At 44.5% G+C, this 22313-nt stretch overlaps 2 protein-coding genes across 7 annotated transcripts in view; one reads left to right on the top strand and one right to left on the bottom strand.

Annotated features, from left to right (window-relative positions):
- The window catches only part of EIF3I (eukaryotic translation initiation factor 3 subunit I), a 44026-nt gene extending 25570 nt beyond the window's left edge, over positions 1 to 18456 (bottom strand). Inside the window, exons 1-4 of the mRNA XM_077481994.1 lie at positions 18319 to 18456; positions 15806 to 15898; positions 3233 to 3320; positions 789 to 854 (exon numbers count right to left, since the gene is read on the bottom strand). Coding sequence (XP_077338120.1) covers positions 789 to 854; positions 3233 to 3320; positions 15806 to 15898; positions 18319 to 18321 — 250 coding nt within the window. The 5' untranslated portion in view covers positions 18322 to 18456. The remainder of the gene's footprint in view (positions 1 to 788; positions 855 to 3232; positions 3321 to 15805; positions 15899 to 18318) is intronic.
- A 49-nt stretch (positions 18457 to 18505) lies between these two features.
- The window catches only part of TMEM234 (transmembrane protein 234), a 58110-nt gene continuing 54302 nt past the window's right edge, over positions 18506 to 22313 (top strand). For 5 of the 6 annotated variants that reach the window (XR_013274529.1, XM_077481995.1, XM_077481997.1 and 2 more), the window contains exon 1: positions 18506 to 18673. Coding sequence is in view for 4 of the 6 variants with exons in the window: in XM_077481995.1 (XP_077338121.1) it covers positions 18506 to 18673 (168 nt within the window). In the remaining 2 variants the exon portion in view is untranslated. The remainder of the gene's footprint in view (positions 18674 to 22313) is intronic. The other variant, XM_077481999.1, reaches the window with a different exon arrangement.

Genomic DNA, 22313 nt, shown 5'->3' with positions numbered 1-22313 from the left:
GGGAAATAAAGAACAGCATTTTTGCTTGTACATGATTGGATGATAAAATCAGCAGAGCTTCCCTCATTTTAGAGCTTCCCCTAAGATCTACAGCGACTGTACTTATAGTGCAAAGTGGATTTGCCTTTAGTAAACAGACCCCAATGTTACAATCAGTCACCACAATGATTAGTAAACTAAAGCAGCAGTCATCAAATTAGGACTAAAGCAGGTCAAAATTGCAATGGCTGCCATGCTTGTAGACAATTGACCAGACAACAATTACTTTTAAAGAGTTACTGCAAGAATGTATTCACTCATACTGTTTGAAGGATTGATGATATCAGCAGCATCAGCTTTACTTTAGGGGACAACATTATGGAAGCTTAGAAAAGTCAACAATGTCTGCTGGCACCCACAAGCACTATTAATGATTGATTGATCATCTTACATATGGGTACCTAATAGTGCAAACACATTCTAACAGCTAAATCATGATATGCTCAAAGTATATTGACTGAAAAGACAACAGATTTGAGTGTTCACCATTCAGAATAAGCAAAAGGACTGTCCCTTCAGTAGGTTAGTACTGCTGCTTGCTCATCGCCCCTCTCATCACTGGGCTGCTACTACCTCACCAACATTGTACTAGCTATTTTTTTTTTTCACAGACATCCCTTATATCATTACAATACATTGCGATGGTGAAATATTGTAAATGCCAATTCTTCTAAATAATAATAAAAAAAATAAAAAAAAACAATGACCAGAAATAAGTCACTCTCAACAAGATGCCCAGAAGCACTTACCTGTTTCACAGTCCCACAATCTGCAGGAGTTATCTGCTGATCCGGAGAGTACATGACGTGTATCCCCTGAACAAGCAATTAAAGAATTCAACATACAAAGATGTAGAGCTCATTTCATACAAAAAACAAAGTGGTAGTAAACTCTGTTATACCACTTATACCTACATGCAAGTCTTAAATAAGGCTTACCTGTAGGTAAAGAGCACATCTCCTAAACTTGCACCGTTTAGGAAATATTCGTCTCCAGCGCATGAGCTCTGAAGGTCTGGTATACTGTGCCAGACCTTTAGCACCCATGCGTAGGAGTAAAGTTATCGCACCCCCAGCCAGTCAAGTAGCTGGAGGCCATGTACCTGGAAGGAGGACCAGTTGATAATGGAAGCCCTCTCAGTGGTGACAGTGTGTTGCTGGAGGGCTTCGTTTTAAGGCAAATCTCTCATAATGTGCTAGTTAGCAATGCATTCTAGCACATTATGACATTTCCTTGCAGGGGATTTTTTTTTTTCTTCAACTGCAGGTTAATACAGATTTAAAGAACATGTACACCCTAAATGAATGACATTTACTATGCTAAAGCAATTTATACAACATTGCACTGCTGAACTCCTGTAGCCTCTTATGAGCCACTTCCTTACTATATATACACACCAACAACTTCTGCATGTCCCTTCCCAGGGAAGGTTTCCTGATGGGGACAACAGTGAAACATGTCTGTGCAATGTGTATTTCTCATTTTGGATAGAGAAAGGGAGGATTATAACCCCTATAAGGATTATTTTTCCATCTTTGTCCCATTGCGGAGATGTACCTTCACTTCCTGTCCCATAGCCAAACAGAAAGTGAGAGGAAATCCCTGCAAATTAAGGGAATTCCTCTGGGACCCCGGGTAACCAAACCCAACGTTCCCATTGGAAAATTTCCCCACTATTACTTTTAATAAATAAAGAGGGTGAATCCCTCTAAAGGGGGCACAGACAGACAGCAATAAAAACTGACTGGTTCTAATCCATCTCCACTCTATCCAAAGCAAAAAAAAAAAAAAAAGTTTGCCTTTAGTTATAGTCCACCTTACCACAGCTGGTTGGATCTTAACTTTTACTTTTCACTTAGGGTGCTCATTGATGCATTGCAACATATTTGAATGGCCTGCCAAAAAACTAGAATGAACTAGGAAAAAAAACAAAACAAAAAAACAACAACTTACCAGCACCTTTTTCAGATACAGAGCACATCATCACAGGTTGATTTACTAAAGACAAAAATACTATGCACTGTAAGTGCAGCTGGCTGCACTAGATCCAAGTGGAAACTAAACTGAGGGAAAGCTCTGCTGATTTCGATCTTTTTTTAATCATGTGCAAGGAAAATACTTTTTTTTTTTTTTTTACTTGCATGTTCCCCTCAGATCTAGAGCAGGTGCACTTGCAGTGCACAGACTATTTGCCTTTAGTAAATCAACCCCATAGTGTTGTTGAGGAGGTGCTTTTGTGTGCTATTCAAAATGAATGGCACCGCAATGCACAAAAAGGTGTGTTTCGTGCGATGTACTGCAATGCTTAGGTTTGACTCTAGCCTAATCAATTTTTAAAACTCCAATGATCTCATTCCTACTCAAGCATTGCAAACAATGTATTAGACCCCTTGCACATTGCGGTGCTTTTCAGGCGTTTTATCACTAAAAATAGCATCTCTAAAGCGCCTCTGAAGCCACCTCAGTGTGAAAGCCCAAGTGCTTTCAAACTGGGCGCACCACTTGCAGGATGGGAAAAAAAAGTCCTGCAAGCAGCATCTTTGGGGCGGTGTGGGAGCGGTGTAAACACTGCTCCTTCACCTCCCCTGCCATTGAAATGAATGGGCAGTGGCGCAAAAATGAACCCTTTCCTCGGCCGCTAGCGGGGGTTAAATGCGACACACTAGCAGCGCTTTACCACTAATGCCCGCACTGCCACAGTGTGAAAGGGGTCCTAAAGTGAACCTGTGTTGACAGCCAGCAAATTAAAAAAGAAGCTGTACAGGAAGGTGCCCATTTTGACAGCACTGTCTTCATGCCCTCTTCTGCAGAAGATTCCTCAGGCAATATACTTAAAGCACACAGCTAAGCACACAGGTATATTGCATTTGTGAGCTGTGGTAAGTGTGTGTGTATACACACACACAGTTTTGAGTTTGGGATGATCTATACCAGTGATGGCGAACCTTGGCACCCCAGATGTTTTGGAACTACATTTCCCATGATGCTCATCTACACTGCAGAGTACATGAGCATCATGGGAAATGTAGTTCCAAAACATCTGGGGTGCCAAGGTTCGCCATCACTGATCTATACACATGAATAAGGTTTTTTTTTTTTTTTTTTACTATTCACATTTTATTTATTTCTTTGCCATGGAAACATTCTATCCAACCAAAATATTCGGATGGGCCTTCAGTAATTTAAAGGATACAGTCAACATCAACACACCACACTGCTCCAGTGTGGCCATTGTAGGTACCAAGTCGCTCTCCATTCAGAGAATAAAAAGCGTTTACAACCTAGAAGTAAAAACACAAATATTAAACATGAGAAGTAGTCTTTGAAGGAGAACTCTAAATTATATGCAAAATGTGTGTATTATTAAGTACAGACCTTAAGTTCAGATTTGTGGCCTAGCCAGCTCATTTCTGGCAGAGGCGCAACTAAACTTCAGGGCCCCAGTGCAGGAAACCATGAAGGGCCACCCTGGCCCCGCTCCGGGGGCCCTTGTCACTGATCCAGGCCCTTTACTCCCCATTGCAGGGCACTTTATTGCAGCAGGACTTTCACATGTTCTGCAGTTGGACCCCTTCCTGCATGATTTCCTACCTTCCCAAAAAACATCAGGTAGACTTTTTTCCCCCCATGTGTTCAGCCAGCCATGGACGTGGTTCTACAAGAACCTTCTATTGCCATACCCCTTTGCACATCTCTATACCCCCCAGAATGCCTCCATACCCCCTGCACATGCCTGTACCTCCAAAATAAGCCCTGTACCCCAGTACACTGCTGCACCTTCTACACACCTGCATCTCCCAGCATCCTCCATACCCCCCCTAGCACAACTCTGCACCCACAAACAGCTCTGCACCTCCTAGAATCCTCTTTATCCCTCACAGTATGCCACTATAAGCCCAGCAAGCCATTGTAACCCCCAGTACACCTCCGTACCCCCCCCCCCCCCCTACACACACACACACCTCTGCATTCCTCAGGACACCCCCCCTCCCCACACCTCTGTACCCACCCCCCACATACACACACCTGCACCTCTGTATCCCTCCATCACACCATTTCACGCTGCAGCAAATTAACTTTGCACCCTGAACACCCCTTGGCACCCTGAACACCCCTAGGGCCCCTTTCACAAGGGGCAGACCTGTCCTGATGCAGAGCCGACATGGACACGGCACACTGCTCTCTATGGGGATTTTGGATGGAAACAGACCACCTGTCTATTTCCATCTGTTATCCAATCTGATCCACCAGATGGATAGAGAATGGATCTTCCCATCTGTTTTTAGCAGACAGGATCGAATGGCAGCGGGTGTCCGCTGACATTCACGGCTCCATAAAGTGCTATGGATGGTCTGATCGGGTCTGCCTGGAAACGGACAGGTGGACCCAATCAGTCTGCTAGTGTGAAGGGGGTCAAACACATCTGTGCTCTGTACCCAAATTAATGTGCACCTCCAATGTCGAGCACATCTCTGTACCCCCACCCCACTTTCATCCCATGGTCACTTACCCCAATGATGCCAGTCTGTAGTCAGCATCTCCCCCTGCAGCTCAGATTACTAATGTTGCAGTTTACTTTAGAAGTTTTCCCCTTAAAGAAGGCGGGACTTTTTAGGCATAGACTGTGACACCAATTGATTTGGTAAAAATATATAAAAAAATAATTTTATTTCAACATAGAAAGAAAAAACAAAGAATAATATATTAACATACATTTCCGAACAGGAGAAAGGGACACATTACTTCCTCCATGTGCATATATTTATAGAACCAGAAAACATTTGCTTCCTACATCTTATTCCAAAGGAACAGACTTCTATGACATTGTATATAGGCGTATTCAAAGCATTCTACAAACAAGGTCAGATTGCGTTAATATTGTGCATCCAATGTAACCTACGCGTTACGGAGTTATCTTACTCCTTCTTCAGGGATGATCCATTTTAGCACACTTAAATTTACAAAATAGTAGAATCTATAAAAACATAATTATTTCTTATGTTTTTATAGATTCTACTATTTTGTAAATTTAAGTGTGCTAAAATGGATCATCCCTGAAGAAGGAGTAAGATAACTCCGTAACGCGTAGGTTACATTGGATGCACAATATTAACGCAATCTGACCTTGTTTGTAGAATGCTTTGAATACGCCTATATACAATGTCATAGAAGTCTGTTCCTTTGGAATAAGATGTAGGAAGCAAATGTTTTCTGGTTCTATAAATATATGCACATGGAGGAAGTAATGTGTCCCTTTCTCCTGTTCGGAAATGTATGTTAATATATTATTCTTTGTTTTTTCTTTCTATGTTGAAATAAAATTATTTTTTTATATATTTTTACCAAATCAATTGGTGTCACAGTCTATGCCTAAAAAGTCCCGCCTTCTTTAAGGGGAAAACTTCTATAGTATTTCATGTTGGGATGTTGGCTACTATTAAGCGGATCTTAATTTATACCTCGCACAATTCTGATTTTTAATGTTGCAGTTTAGTATGCAGTGGGGGAGGTGGAGGGGGTGATCAGCAGCTCTATGGTGGCCACAGCCTCTTTCTGGGGCTAGTAGTTCTCTTCCCAAGTGTGTGTAGTGCTGAGTGAAGCCGATACATGCCTGGGTCTGAGGCCCCTCCCCTCTCCACTGTATACACTCGGGAGAACTACTAGCCCCAGGGAGATCCCGTGGCCACCATAGAGGTGACAATCACCCCCTCCCACCTCCCCCCCACTGCATACTAAAGTGACAACCAGAGATGCAGGGGGAGATTCCGGGTCTTAGGGGCCCCCCACAGTAGCATAATACCTGGGCCCAGTAACAAGCATGACTGCTGCGACCCTGGTAGTTCCGACAACTGATTTCTGAGCAAATCAATTTTTGATTTTGTAGAAAAAAAAAATGTTTAAAGCTGAGCTACAGGCAGATAAAAAGGTATTCATTAATATATAATTTTTAGATGCAAGAAATACTTGAATTTGACCTCCTGTAATCGCATGTACAGCAGAGCTCAAACTGTGAGAGGGAGAAGTTCTGTAGCAGTGTTCATGTGCTAACAAGGATCATGATAATAAGAGGAGACTGCAGAATGCGAGAGATAAGCTCATCAGTCTGCTACTTTTCCTTTCACTGCCCAATCAAAGGCCGAGGATAGAGACCTGCAAATGTTGGTGAATAGCAGAAAAAAATAAAAAAACACCACACACACACACAACAGTTGCCCTGCCGAACAAGACAGGGCCGTGCTGTGTGGCAGGGTTGTATAAATATCAGGACAGGATGAACAGAAATAGAATGCCTTTGGCAGGTAAATCAACTCCCTTATATGTGTGTATTTAACCATTGGCCTGACGTCCAGCTTACACTTCTGCTCAAGCGGAAACTTCTTGTGCCCTTCAACAGAATATGGGAAAACAAATTCTCCTAGTTTACTTCCCATATTTTGGATTTCAAACATACAATTACAATCCAGGGAATTTACCCATGTCAATATACATGAAAAGCCATGCAATTTAATCAAGCCCGTGCTCCTTTATGCCATAAGCAGCTGTAGAGAAACCCATATGAATGGCACTTCATTCTTATCAGCCCTTGAAAGTTGTAACTGTCCTAAATAAAAAATAAAAAAAAACACAGCTAAACCTGACACTTTAAAGCATGAGACTGTAAACCTTATGAAAGGGATGGCGCTACTTTTTAACCAACAGTGAATAAACAGTCCAAATGAATATAAAATATCATAAAAATGTGTTTATAACTTATAAGTCCTTCACAGCTTTTTCAAGCATCATGCTTCAAAAAGAACGTGACTTGTAGATTCTTTCAAGTGCCCCACCACAGCGAGGAAAAAATGCACTAACTGCAAATGGCCTTTAAGGCTGGATTCACACCTATGCATTTTTAGTGCTTTTTGCATTTTTCAGATTTGCACAACAGAACGTGTTCCATAGGAAACCATGGTGAATGGACTGTAGTACAAATCTGCAAAAAGCACTAAAAATGCATAGGTGTGAATCCAGCCTAAAGGCCTAAGTCGCTTTTCACACTATTACAACATAGTTTTCCTTTATCACCTCCAACAGCAATAATGGATTCAGCACACAGGTACCCCAAAGAAGTTCTCTCACTTGATGACAATGAGCCAGTCCCAAATAGATTAATAGGTAATATAGTGTAGCATTTTATAAAAAAAATTGCCAGGAAAAAAAAAAAGTATATATTGCACTTACAGTGCCTTGCAAAAGTATTCGCCTTGCCCCCCCCCCCCCCCCCCTTACCCATTTTGTTACATTACAGCCTTTGTTTTTTTTAAATCTGAATTATATGTGATGGATAGGGATGAGCTTCGTGTTCGAGTCAAACATACGTTCGACTCGAACATCGGCTGTTCGCCCGTTCGGTGAATTCCGAACGTTATGGGCCGTTCGCGCCAAATTCGTGTGACGCTCACGGCCCACAATGCACTGCGCCATCGCAGTGCACTGCTGGCTCACGATTGGCCAAGCATGCACTGTGACCCCGCATGCTTGGCCAATCACAGCGCCGGCAGTGAGGAGAGCCATGATTGGCCACAGGCAGGATGCCTGTGGCCAAGCATAGCTCAGGCTGTGTAGTACACGCCCCACACTATATAAGGCCGCCAGCGCGGCGGCCTTGTGTAGTGTGTTGGCGTCTGTAGGAGTTAGTGGGTGTTCTGTGTACCTTCAACACAGTATACACCGATCGTTATCGGCCGATTTTGCATTCTTGCTCTTCTGTAGTGGTTGTTGTCTGCGTGCCCTGACCGCAGTATACACCGCTATATACACCTATATTTCAGTTTTTTAATAGAGCTTGCAGTCAGTTGTAGGAGATTGTGCGTGCTGTCCGCGTGCCCTGAACCCAGTATACACCGCTATATCCACCTATATAGCTAACTATCTTGCTCTTTTTAAATAGAGCTTGCAGTCAGTTGTAGGAGATTGTGCGTGCTGTCTGCGTGCTCTGAACCCAGTATACACCGTTATATCCACCTACATAGCTCTTCTCTAATTGAGCCATCTGCCAGAGTTAGTGGATGTTGTGTGTGCCTCCAGCACAATATACACTACCCAATTGCTGGTTTTCCCATCTCCCTTCAGGCCATTACCATGTCTGGAAGGCCAGCAAGGAGAGGCAGAAAGGCGTGAGTTGATAAAAGAGGGCAAGCAGGCTCTGTGTCTAGAGACAACAGTGCTGGTCATGGACGCGGTGCATCGTCATCGGCACGTGGCCATGGGACACGCTTGTCCTTTTCGGCAGCTGGACATGTTGAGCCGCAACATGCCAACGACTTGGTAAAGTGGATGACCAAGCCCTCTTCATCCTTTCTCACCCAGGCTCAGGGTACTAGCAAAGCAGCTGCCAACGCATCGTCTTCCCTCCTCTCAATGTCATCATCAGTGACTCCTTCCCTAGACCCACCACGTCCTCCTGAGGAGTCTCCTGAACTCTTTGAGCACAGTGTTGGGTACATGCTCCAGGAGGATGCCCAGTGTTTTGTAGGCTCTGATGATGATACTCAGCTAGAGGAAGGCAGTAGCGTGAATGCAGAGAGAGGGGATGCTCAAGAAGGACAGCAATCTGTCAGTCATGTTCCACAAGCTGCAGCATACTGCCAGGTTTGCTCTAGCGATGAAGAGGGAGGGGATGATGAGGGCACTGACTTCACGTGGGTGCCTGGTAGGAGGAGGAGGAGGAGGAGGCACATGTCCAACGAGGCAGGATGCCCTCCGGGGGCCAGCTTAGGGGCAGCACACCGACTGAATCACACCGCAGAGCTCCGCCTGTGCAGGGCGCTGCTGCCTCTGCACGTTATTCTAAAAGTTCTTTGGTGTGGGCCTTTTTTGAGACGAGTGCATCAGATCGCACCGCTGCTATTTGCAACATATGTCTCAAGCGTATCTCGCGTGGCCAAAACATCAGCCGCTTGGGCACCACATGCTTGACCAGACATATGTTGACCTGCCATGCAGCTCGTTGGCAAGTGTACCTCAAAGACCCACACCAAAGAATAAAGCAGACCTCTCCTTGCTCCTCATCAGCTGGGATCTCCAACCCCACTAGACCTTCAGTCCTCTCTGAAACCTGCTCTGAGAGGAATGAAGGTGTAGAATTAGGTGTGTTACAGCCAAGCGCTTCCGGGCACTCTGCTAGCAGTACACCCACGTCCGATTATAGCAGGCAAATGTCCCTGCCCCAGCTGCTGGACCGGCGAAAGAAGTTCACTCCCAGCCATCCACATGCCCAGCGGTTGAATGCTAGCTTGGCTGAATTGCTAGCACTTCAACTGCTGCCTTTTCAGTTGGTAGACTCGGCCCCCTTCCGTGAGTTTGTACAATGTGCGGTTCCTCAGTGGCAGGTCCCCAAACGCCACTTTTTCTCACGGAAGGCGATTCCGGCTCTCTACCAGCATGTGGAAGGCAATGTCCTTGCCTCACTGGACAGGGCGATCAGCGGTAAGGTGCATATTACCGCTGACTCATGGTCCAGCAGGCATGGACAGGGACGTTACCTGTCTTTCACGGCCCATTGGGTCACTCTTCTGGCAGCTGGGAAGGATGCAGGACAAGGTGCAGTAGTGTTGGAGGTTGTTCCGCCACCACGCCTCCAAAATGCTACTATTGGTTGTGACACACCTCTCTCCTCCACCCCCTCCTCTTCTTCCTCCATGGCCTCTTCCAGTGCTCTGTCCTCAGAACCAGCGGTGCCCTGTAGGCGTTCCAGGGGCTACGCAAGTACGCAGGCAAAACGATGCCATGCCGTGCTTGCGCTGGTTTGTTTGGGGGACAGGAGCCACACTGGGGCGGATGTTTTGTCAGCTCTGCAGGGGCAGGCCGAGAGGTGATTGACGCCATGCCAGCTTAAGCCAGGAATGGTGGTTTGCGACAATGGCACCAACCTCCTCTCCGCCCTCCGACAGGGACAACTGACCCATGTGCCCTGTGTGGCTCACGTCCTTAACCTGGTGGTGCAGCGGTTCTTGGGCAGGTACCCGGGCTTACAGGATGTCCTGAAGCAGGCCAGGAAAGTCTGTGTGCATTTCCGCCGATCATTTAATGCCTGTGTTCGGCTGGCTGAGCTCCAAAAGGAGTTGAACCTGCCCAAGAACCGCCTTATATGTGACATGCCCACCAGGTGGAACCCATGTTGGCCATGCTGCAGCGGCTGCACACGCAGCAGAGGGCCATCAATGAGTACCTGTGCGACTACTGCACCAGGACAGGGTCAGGGGAGCTCGGTTTTTTCTCACCACGCCAGTGGGGCATGATCAGGGATGCATGCACTGTCCTGTCACCGTTTGAGGAGGCCACAAGGATGGTGAGCAGTGACAATGCATGCATCAGTGACACTGTACCTCTTGTCCACCTCTTGGAGCATACGCTGCGTGGAATAATGGACAGGGCACTTGAGGCAGAACAGAGGCAGGAAGAGGAGGACTTCCTTGCCTCTCAAAGCCCCCTTTATCCAGACAGTGTTCCTGCTGTGCCACCCATCACACAGGAAGAGGATGAGGAGGAGGAGGAGGAGGATGATTGTGTCAGCATGGAGGTGGAGGCTGGCACTCAGCATCAGCAGCAGTCTTGTAGGGATGATTTACAGTCCCAAGAAACCCGTGGACTTGTACGTGGCTGGGAGGAGGTAGCTGAGGATCATGTTGTCCTTAGTGACCCAGAGGACTCCGGACCGAATGCCTCAGCTAACCTACGCTGCATGGCCTCCCTGATCCTGCAAAGCCTGCGGAAGGATCCTCGTATTCTTCGAATCAAGGAGAGGGACCATTACTGGCTGGCCACTCTCCTTGATCCACGGTACAAGGGTAAGGTTGCCAACCTTATCTTGCCGTTGCAGAGGATGAGACATGTCCGGGAGGCCTTGCAGAAAGGTCTGTGCAACGCGTTCCCAGAGACTGGGAGGTTACAAACTCCTGGTCCTGGACAACGTGTTGCTGAGGCATCGGTCAGAAGGAGCGGTGGAGAAGGTGGCCGTCTGACCGATGCTTTCAGACAATTTAGTCCGCAGCCCCAAGGTATGATCGGTTCCAGCAACCATCGCCAGCGTCTGATTTACATGGTGCAGGAATACCTAGGGGCAAGGTCAGACTTGGACACCTTTCCCACCGCAAATCATATGGCTTACTGGGTCTTGAGGATGGATCACTGGCCAGAGCTTGCACAGTATGCAATTGAGCTACTGGCCTGTCCTGCATCCAGCGTTCTTTCGGAACGCACCTTCCGTGCTGCTGGTGGCTTTGTTTCCGATCACAGGGTGTGCCTGTCCACCGACTCAGTTGATCGACTGACCTTCATCAAGATGAATCAGTCTTGGATCACCCACAGCTACCAAGCACCTGAAGCTGATGTAACCGAATAATTTTTTTAGAAATATCACATCCCTTCAAGACTGCCTATGCTGATGCTGAGTGACTGACCTGTTATGTTGATTGTCTATCCTCTTCCTCCTCCGCTGATGAGAACATTTTTGGTTCTGGGTGATGCCACCAGCCCAATTTTTCTGCCCCTGTTTAACAAGGGCGTTTAATTACAATTTTTGATGCAATGCTTTGCAGCAGGGCTCATTCCTGCACTACAACTAGAGTATATGGGAGAGGTTGCAGTATCGTGGCACCAGTGCCAGCAGCCCAATTTTTCAGCCCCTGTTTAACAGGGGCATGTAATTACAATTCTTGATATAATATTTCACAGGAGGGCCCCTTCCTGTGCCCACCCAGAGTAACTGTGAGGACTTATAGTGTTGTGGCACCAGCACCACAACCACCAAAAGGTAAAATTTTTCTACCACTGTTCAACAATGGCATGTAATTACAATTCTTGATATAATCGTTCACAGCAGGGCGTTCCAGCGCCCACCAAAAGTCACTTTGAGGGCTTACAATGTTGTGGCAAAACCAACACCTTGTTCGGCCATTTCTGCAGAGCATATAGGGCAGGCCCCTACTTTCAAACATCCAATTTACAAACATCTCCTACTTGCAAACGGAAGGAGACAACAGCAAGTGAGAAGAAAAAAGACGGATGGCAAAACAAATTATACAGGGGTGATAACCCTTCCCTATGTTTTCCAAAAAGCTTAAAAATAGATTTTTTGACTGGAGCTACACTTTAAAAATGTACCAGTTGAAAATTACAAACAGATTCTACTTAACACAACAAACCTACACAGTCCCTGTCTTGTTTGCACCGCCTGTATACTGCTGTTCTGAGTATATAGGGCCTGGGGGCCACACGTATTTCCTTTTTTTTAATATGGGTACGGGGTTCCCCTTAATATCCGTACAAGACCCAAAGGGGATGGTAATGGGCAGGGAGGGCTACCCATGCCATTTTTCTCAATGATTTTCAACCATATTGCAGATACAACATTAAAACCGCAAGCAGTTTTAAATGACGTTATTTACGTTAAATGTCATTTTGTGCAGGGACTGTTCTAAACACAGGAAACACATGGCACTTCACAGGCATACTATAGACACCCCCCAGGCACGATAGTTAAAGGAATATTTCACTTTTTTTTTTTCACTTTAATCGTCATTAAAATCAGTGCTCCCGCCAAAACTGACATTTTTAAAAACATTTTAGGCATTGACCCATGTCCCCTGGGGCAGGAGCTAGGTCCTCAAACCCTTTTTAGGACAGTATCTTGCATATTAGCCGTTAAAATTAGCACTTTTAATTTCAAACGTTCGAGTCCCATAGACTTCAATGGGGTTCTAACGTTCGTACGAATTTGGGGTCCGTTCGAAAGTTCTGGTGCGAACCGAACCGGGGGATGTTCGGCTCATCCCTAGTGATGGATCAGAACACAATAGTCTAAGTTGGTGAAGTAAAATTAGTAAAATATATACATAAAACTAATTTTCAGAAATAAAAAAATGATAATTGGCATGTGCGCATGTATTCACCCCCTTTGTTATGAAGCCCATAAAAAGCTCTGGTGCAACCAATTACCTTCAGAAGTCACATAATTAGTGAAATGATGTCCACCTGTGTGCAATCTAAGTGTCGCATGATCTGTCATTACATATGCACACCTTTTTGAAAGGCCCACTAACCAAACACTGCCATGAAGACCAAGGAACCCTCCAAACAAGTAAGGGACAATGTTGAGAAGTACAAGTCAAGGTTAGGTTATAAAAAAATATCCAAAATCTTTGATGATCCCTAGGAGCACCATCAAATCTATCATAATCAAATGGAAAGAACGTGGCACAACAGCAAACCTGCCAAGAGATGGCCGCACACAAAAACTCACAGGCCGGGCAAGGAGGGCATTAATCAGAGAGGCAGCACAGAGACCTAAGGTAACCCTGGAGGAGCTGCAGAGTTCCACAGCCGAGACTGGAGCATCTATCTGTACATAGGACGACAATAAGCTGTACGCTCCATAGAGTTGGGCTTTATGGCAGAGTGGCCAGAAGAAAGCCATTACTTTCAGCAAAAAACAAAATGGCACTTTTTGAGTTTGCGAAAAGGCATGTGGGAGACTGCCAAAATGTACGGAGATAGGTGCTCTGGTCTGATGAGACTAAAATTTAACTTTTTGGCCATCCTAGAAAACGCTATGTCTGGCGCAAACCAAACACATAACATCACCCAAAGAACAGATGGTGGTGGCAGCATCATGCTGTGGGGATGTTTTTCAGCAGTCGGGACTGGGAAACTGGTCAGAGTTGAAGGAAAGATGGATGGTGTTAAATACAGGGATATTCTTGAGCAAAACCTGTACCACTCTGTGTGTGATTTGAGGCTAGGACAGAGGTTCACCTTCCAGCAGGACAATGACCAGAAACACACTACTAAAGCAACACTTGAGTGGTTTAAGGGAAACATGTAAATGTGTTGGAATGGCCTAGTCAAAGCCCAGACCTCAATCCAATAGAAAACATGTGGTCAGACTTCCAAAATTGCTGTTCACAAGCACAAACTATCCAACTTGAAGGAGTTGGAGCAGTTTTGCAAGGAGGAATGGCCAAAAATCCCAGTGGTAAGATGTGGCAAGCTCATAGAGACTTATCTAAAGCAACTTGGAGCTGTGATAGCTGCAAAAGTTGGCTCTACAAGGTATTGACTTTAGGGGGGTGAATAGTTATGCACATTGACTCTCTTTCTGTTATTTTGTCCTATCTGTTGTTTGCTTCACAATAATAAAAATAAATACATCTTCCAAGTTCAAAAACAATCCATGTTAATTCCAGGTTATGAGGCAACAAAAAACATGAAAAATGCTAAGGGGGTGAATTCTTTTGCAAGTTACGGTACATTATAAGGTGCTTTTAGGTAAGCACAGAAAGCCTCTACGTAAAGCTGCTCCGCCACTTGCACTGAGCCAGGGTGCATTCCAATAGCCGGAAGTGATGCAGGTTCCCCACTGGATGTGACGTCAGATGTGGCAACTGCGCAGCCACAATGCATTTCGCAGAAAGTGCGCCATTAGGAAGCTTGTTCTTCTTGGGGTAGGCTGGGGAGCTCGATATGGTTCTTTCCATTCCCCCTGTTGCTGTCGATAGGGTCTAAATGAGGTCCCGTCCCTATTGTGCCCCCTAAACCTTCCTCTTTGTGGCCTAAAAGGGGGATTCTCTCTATACCTATACTGAGTGTAACTTGGGGGTGATCTCTCTCATAGTGGGAAAAACCTATTGTAAGTTGGAACCCCATAACCATATGTAGGATCACTCCTTCTATAGTTCTGGCAATTACCTACATTTCTTCCATTTGTAGGGGGTTAAGCCTCCACCTCTCTCCGGTAAAATTGTGCCTGTTCTTGATATGCACTCGTGTTTCTAACACTAAGGTTCTGCCTTCAAGTAACATTAGGGGTATTCACGTTTCAAGAGATTCTCTCCTTACCCTTTTGTAGTACTGGTTCTTTTCAACTGACGTTTCTCTAGACATAAGAGCATATTATTCTCAATCATTGATAAACTTTCCCTTTACACTCCTTAGAATCTTGTTGATATTTCTTAATTTTCTTCTATTTGATCTCATTGCAAAATTGAAATAGCTGTGAAGGAGTTATAAGTTATACACACATTTTCTGACTGTTTATTCACTGTTGGTTAAAAAGTAGCACCATACCTTTCATATGGTTATTGTTTAAAAGAGATGTATGTTTTTTTTTGGATTCATACTTACCTAGGTGGGTGCAGCATCTGTCCTCTGGCGTCTCTACACTGAGAACCGAGCGATCGAACACCGATCGCTCGGTTCAGACAGTTCTCTGCCCCCCCCCCCAAACACACTGGCGCGCTAGATTGTGGCGGGGGCAGGAGCAGCCAGCTCAGGCTCTCAGTGTTTAGCCGGGTGCCAGGCAAGGGATCTGGGTAGATCCCAACTCTATGGCCGTGATGATGCCAGTGCATGGGCCGACACTGTGATGTCAGCAGAGAGCGGACTTCAGCTTGCTCTCTGCTGAAACCGGGTCACAGAAGTGCAAAACGAACTGCACTCCTGTGATACAAATTAGCTTTGGCTGTACTTCTCCTTTAATTGAAGTGACCCTCTCACTTAAAGGGGCAGCTTTTATTTTCATGTTCATAAAAAAAACTGTTTATTTCTATATAACTTTTTCACTGAAGAGTTGATTGTTTGGCGTCAATGTTATCACTTTTTTTGGATGACTGTAACAGTTTATCTCATTGTGCCCATACTAACACTGCATACTAACATATAAAAGGCAGCCACGTGTAAGTGGCTCACAGAGATAAACTTTAGCATGTATATCGAGCTGTATACTTACTGGGTCCTTAGCAACTGTAAACAGCAAGTCCCCATCACGATTGTACTTTATCTGAGTAATAGATCTCTCATGGCCCTGAAGCAAGATTGGTCTCTGGTAATGAAGAAAGGATTAATAAATTATACTTTTCAAATATCAAAATAAACTTTGGTTAATGCATAAAAGTATTTCTGTGTAGGACTTGTACCTATCTAAAGTAGCGCAAGAGTGCATTATAACCACATGAGCATCGAACCATTTTATTTAATGGTATACATTAAATGTGCACACCCAACCTCTTGCATGCAGCAGGCAGGATGTGCTTTAAATGCAATGGTATGTGTCTCCTTAAAGTGACACTGGAAAGAAAGAAAAGAAAAGAAAAGATTACCTTCTACCTGACTTATTCCTTCCTTTCCCCCCCCTTTTCTCTTTTTGCAATACTCAATGCTTTCATTGCTCTCAGCCTCCTCAACATCTCAAGTTTTGTTTTCTTTGCTTCTCAATCCAACTTCCTGTTAAGAGGGTGGCTACATTTGGGTTCCATGGTCCCACTGTATTTGGAATCAAAGCCCACCTCTCTTGCTCCTACCGGCATTTTATACCCTAATGCAGGGAATGCAATAAGGTAAAAAGAGGTTTGGGTTTAGAGGTAATTTAAAGAGGAGCTTCAGGCTCCTTCATAGAAAATCAAAAGTCAGCAGCTACAAGTTCTCCCTGGCTGTCTCTACAATCTCCTCTGTACCTGTTGTCTTTTTTCAGGCATTAGCCCAATAATGCAACTCCTGTACATGCGCACAAGAGTGTATCCTGCACTGCATGTGCCACTGCTGAAAGATTCCCCCTCTGTTCTTATTTTGGTGAGAGCTTACAATCTCCATTTACATCACTGCAATGACTTAGCAAGTTAACATGCGCTGCATTAAGGCTAATGGCATCCACAGATGGAGAGAGAACTTCTTTCCTGCAATCATGGGAATCCCTCCCACCACGCCATTATATTCTCCGTGCGGGGGAAGCCCATGATTGTAAGTGGCTATATCAGCCACTTGCAATAATTGCATGTAAAATACAGCAGGCTGGTTGTATCCAAGTTGATTGATCGATATACTTGGGCTCATTTAGCCTGTCCATACATGATTCGAATTTCTGCCGGTTCCTCCTGAACCAGTACCAGTGAACAATCCATTCGCTAATCTCCCCTACCTAGTAAGAACTCGGAAGTAATGTGCAAGTCACTTCTGGGTTCTGCTGCTGCCATCTTATCTGGCTGTTGTGGCCAGGGTAGAAACGAATGAAGGGCAGGCGAGACATCAGGGGTCAAAAACCTCTTCTATTTCAATAAAGAAAGCCTGTTACAACAATATACCAGACAGGGAATTTCTGGTCCCTGATGTGATAAAAAACAAATCTTAGTGGAAATAAATGTTACACCTACACACAAATGTATGCATCAGGATGCCCATGTATTAAACGATTGATTGCACTATACATTACATATCGCCACACACACTGGCTTAAAAATTGTATCTTCTACAGGAGTTTTGTGTTCTGCTTGTAGAAGCAGCTTAATGTTATTCTGTGTCCATGCAATTAGGACATTTACAGGCAGATTTTGAGCTTAGTGTTTACAGGCAGAAAAAAAAAAAAAAAACCCTTCGGGGCTTGTGCTCCCGATTGGAGCCTGCTGGCAGAAAAAGCGCAAAACTTTGTACAAAAATTAGCATTTTTTTCTGCCAAGGGAACTGGCGGTTTTTAAGACCAATGTGCATGGAGCCTTAGAGCAATAATTCCAGGGCCACTGTTCACATTCAACTCTAAACTGATGACCTATAAAAGCGTCACCTATGGAAAATAATGTTGCTCTTTCACAGGCACACAAGTTTTTGGCTATCAGCACAATCTCGTGTTTTATAATTTTACAAAACATTGAGAAATGCATTACACCTATATTTCCTAACATGAACTTTATTGTATTTTTTTTTTTTACTATTTTGCGCTTGATAAACTGTTGCACTAATACTGTACAATATAAAAAAATGGAACTACCACCATTTTATTCTCCAGTATGTATGCTTTCATAAAATGTAATGTTTTTAGGGGTTTTAAGTAACCTTCAGGTCTAAAATGTTTTAAATGCATGTGCAAAAAGGCTCTGGTAGCCAAAGTACTATTCCTAATCCAGTTTGTAGCAATCTGAGGTCAGGAAGGTGAATTTGGTCCCTCTAAATTACTGCACTATTCTGATTAAGAAGGTAAGGGAAAATACTAAGAGTGGTGCTGGCACTTAACTTCTCCAGGCCGCCTGGGCACTCCAATAGGAAAGCTCATATATATATGTGGCATGCTTGGTCGCTTTTAAAAGAGCGTCCTGCTAAAACAACAATTAAAGGGTGCTGGTCTGAAGCCAGAGAGCCAGCCATCACGGTATTTCCAACTACAGTGAAAACTATGGCTCGTCTTCTTCCGGTCTATCAATCGTGCCACTGCCGCCGTAGTACACCGCGCCCAAAACCCCGATCCCCTTTACCCACCATGTTGAGATCAGCTGTCGGCCAGGCTTAGCGCGTGTAGAAGGAGGCCGGAAGTCAGAACAATAGAGTATAGGAAGGCCGCTCTCTATGGTTCCAGGTAGCGGAAGTGCTGGGAGTCAGGAAGTGTGTGTAGAGCGCTGTGACTGGTGTGTCTGAGAAGTGGAGGGAGTTGGATTTGTTAGTTGTGATGTCTATGGCCGTAGTAGATGTGTGCTCGCTTCTGCTGGTGGCACTACTGTGGGGAGTTACCAACCCATTCCTGCGAAAGGGAGCAGAGGGGGTAGAGAGAGTGAGAGAAGACAGGACAGTGTGGAGGCTGCTGTCTGAGGCCAAGTTCCTTATCTCCAATTACAGGGTGAGAGAGAAGACAAACTCTTTACTGTGGACTTACCCACACATTGTGTCTTATAAAACCAAATCTCAGCCCATTCTTTATTTAAATTTGCACAAGGGATAGTACTTTCATTGAATAAGGATTGCACCTTGTGCTGGTGGTTGCATTCATTGTTTACAACTTTGGTCCCCTGCCCCCTATTCCCCTTCAGCAGTAATCTTCTAGCTGCCCACCCTTTCTGCTCCCTCCTCCATTCATGGAAATTGTACTATAGCTTCCAGCTATGAAAAGCACTTTATGAATGGAGGACAGGTGGATGAATGAAAGGTGTGCCTCTCTCATTCATAGATTGATTTTTAGTAAGGGTGAGCTCCAGCGTGGTCTCAAAACCCACATGCAGAGCCTGCCAGTAAGTCGGCGCTGCGCTAATTGCAAGCAGTGAGACATTGTCCCAATGCGCAGCTGCAGAGATCAGGAAATGTCTCACTGCCTGTGATTAGCGCAGCCCTGGCAGGCTCTGCATGTGGGCTTTGCGAACACACCGGAGCTCATCCTTACTTTTCAATGATGACAGCTATAGTATTCTTTTATTTATTTCAGGTACTTTTATATAGCGCCGTCAATTTACATTGGGGGTCAGCAAACTGTAGATCGTGATCTACCAGTAGATCTTGGACAGGTGACTGGCAGATCACAGTTTGGGCTTGCTGACCCACCATTGTAGAGCATCAAACAGAGTGCAATGCAGAGGCACTACTTATAAAGTTAAAGCTGTGGAAGAGAGCAAAACCGATGCCCCTCTGTAGTGTTGGCTCCTGTTCCATGCAGAGGGATACCAACTGCACTCCACTTCTTATCCCGGCTAGCGCTCTCCAGAGTGGAGCCAGCAGCAGGAAAGAAAAGATCTTCTTCAGGTCAGTGTGAAGCAATACATCAGGCATAATATTACAGGGTTGCTTTCACACTGATGGGCTGTGGTGTACCTGCAGCTTTCCTGCAGGTTTGCTGCGCTTGGCCATAGACTTCTATTATAATCTGCTGCTTTACCACCCCCTAACTTTACGTGTGAACAAGCCCTAAGGGTGCCACTGCCAAATGCAACCAAGGGCTCGTTCACAAGTGCAGCAGGCATGTTGCTCCCCTGAAAAGCAATGTGAATGTGTGTTGACAGGTGTTGAGGTGATTTGTTGCCTCCCTGTAACCTTATTTAAACCCGTGATTGTTGTGCAATGCACGTTACTGCGACAAAGTAGTACAGCAATTAGAGGTTTAAATCGGGTGTGAGGAAGCGACACTGCCTGGGGATCTTTGACTTCTCCCATGTTGTTCAGGTAGATCTCCACCTCTTCTGGATTCTGTAAGGTGAGCCAACAGAGGTCCCCCTCCTCGCCCTCGAGTAAAGGTGAACTTACACTTTAAGGTTGCCTACCCCTGATTTACACAATAGCTTTACATATACATTGTACGTTCACATCAGTCCCTGCTCTCAAGGAGCTTACAGTCTAAGCTCTCTAATGCACATTCATACATACACTGGGGCCCATTTAGACAGGTACCAATTAACCTACCAGCATGTCTTTGAAGTGTGGGATGAAACCCACACAGGCACAAAGAGAACATGCAAACTGCAGGCAGGTAGTGTTGTGGTCGGGATTCTAAACAGCAACCCTTTTTCTTCTAGGCAAAAGTGCTAACCACTACATCACTGTGCTACCTGTACAATTTCTGTGGATGGTGGAGGAATGAGACATCCACCTCCCATAGATAATTTTTCATTGATGGAAGTTATAGTACCGCCTCTATGAATGGAGGATGGGTGGATAAATGAAAGGTCTTCCTCCCCCACTCATAGACTGCATTTCAATGATGGCAACTAACAGTACAGCTGGTGGTGAATGGTGGATGAATGAAAGGTCTGCCTCTCCTATTCATATATTGCATTTCAATGATAGCAGCTATAGTACAGCTTCTATGAATGGTGGATGAATTAGAGGTCTGCCTCCTCCAGTCATAGATCATTTTTCATTGATGGAAGTTATAGTACAGTTTCTATAAATGGGAAATGGGTGGATGAATGAAAGGTCTGCCTCCCCCATTCATAGATCGACTTTTAATGATGGCAGCTATAGTACAGCTTCTATGAATGGAGGATGGGTGGAGTAATGAAAGGTTGGCCTCCTCCTATTTATAGATAATTTTTCATTGATGAAAGTTATAGTTCCCCCTCTATGAATGGAGGATGGGTGGATAAATGAAAGGTCTTCCTCATACATCCATAGATCGCATTTCAATGATGGCAGCTATAGTACAGCTTGGAGGATAGGTGACCGAAAAGAAAGGTCTGCCTCCTCCATTCATAGATAATTTTTCATTGCTGTAAGTTATAGTACTGCCTCTATGAATGGTGGACAAATTAAAGTCTGCCTCCCCATTCATAGATTGCATTACAATGATGGCAGCTATAGTACAGCTTCTAAGAATGGAGGATAGGTGGTCTAATGAAAGGTCTGCCTCCTCTATTCATAGATCACTTTTAATTGATGTAAATTCTAATACCGCCTGTATGAATGGAGGACGAATAAAAGGTCTGCCTCCTCCATTCATAGATAATTGTTTGTTGATGGAAGTTATAGTACAGCATCTATGAATGAGGATGGCTGGATAAATGAAAGGTGTGCCTCTTCCATTCATATGTTGCATTTCAATGATAGCAGCTACAGTGCAGCTTATAAGAGTGGAGGATGGGTGGACAAAGGAAAGGTACGGTATGTCTCCTCCATTCATAGATCATTTTTTGTTGATGGCAGCTATAGTACAGCTTTTATAAATGGAATGTCTGCCTCCCCCATTCATAGATTGCATTTCAATGATTTATGTTCTAGTGTAGCTTCTATGACTGGAGGATGGGTAGACAAAGGAAAGGTCCGCCGCCTCTATTCATAGATCATTTTTGGTTGATGGAAGATATAGTACAGCTTCTATGAATGGAGGACAGGTGGATGAATGAAAGGTAAAGGACTGAAGATTTCAACTAAGACAGCAGCCACCAGCACAGGGAATGCTTTGTATTCAAAGTACCATCTCTTGTTCAATAATAAAAAAAAAAAAGTGAAATTAACACAGGCTTTAAGTTGTGTTTACAGTGGAGGAGGTTAGAACATCTGTCAGGTTTTTATTGCTGTCTTGGCCCCCATTGGTTCTACCCCTCCATAATCTATTCCAGAAAAAAAAAAAAAGCTGAAGCACAGCTCAGCTTGAGTGAGAGCAGCAACTACAGATCTTAAATTACAACTAAAGGTAAGACTTTTTTATTTTACATATAGATACAGCCCTGGCCAAAAGTTTTGCGAATGACACAAATATTATTTTCACAGAGTCTGCTGCTTCAGTGTTTTTAGATCTTTTTTGTCAGATGTTACTATGGTATACTAAAGTATAATTACAAGCATTTCATAAGTGTCAAGGACTTTAATTCACAATTACATTACGTTTATGCAAGAGGCAATATTTGCAGTGTCGACCCCTTCTTTTTCAAGAACTCTGCAAATCGCCCTAGCATGCTGTCAATCAACTTCTGGGCCACATCCTGACTGATTGCAGCCCATTCTTGCATAATAAATAGTTGGAGTTTGTCAGAATTGGTGGGGTTTTTTGTTCACCC

This window comes from Lithobates pipiens, unplaced genomic scaffold (genome assembly GCF_037356315.1).
Source record: "Lithobates pipiens isolate NorthernLeopardFrog02 unplaced genomic scaffold, aLitPip1_a1.2 Scaffold_16, whole genome shotgun sequence".
Classification (NCBI taxonomy): Eukaryota; Metazoa; Chordata; class Amphibia; order Anura; family Ranidae; genus Lithobates; species Lithobates pipiens.
Note: the sequence above shows the minus strand (reverse complement) of the source record. Positions and strands in the feature narration are given on the sequence as shown.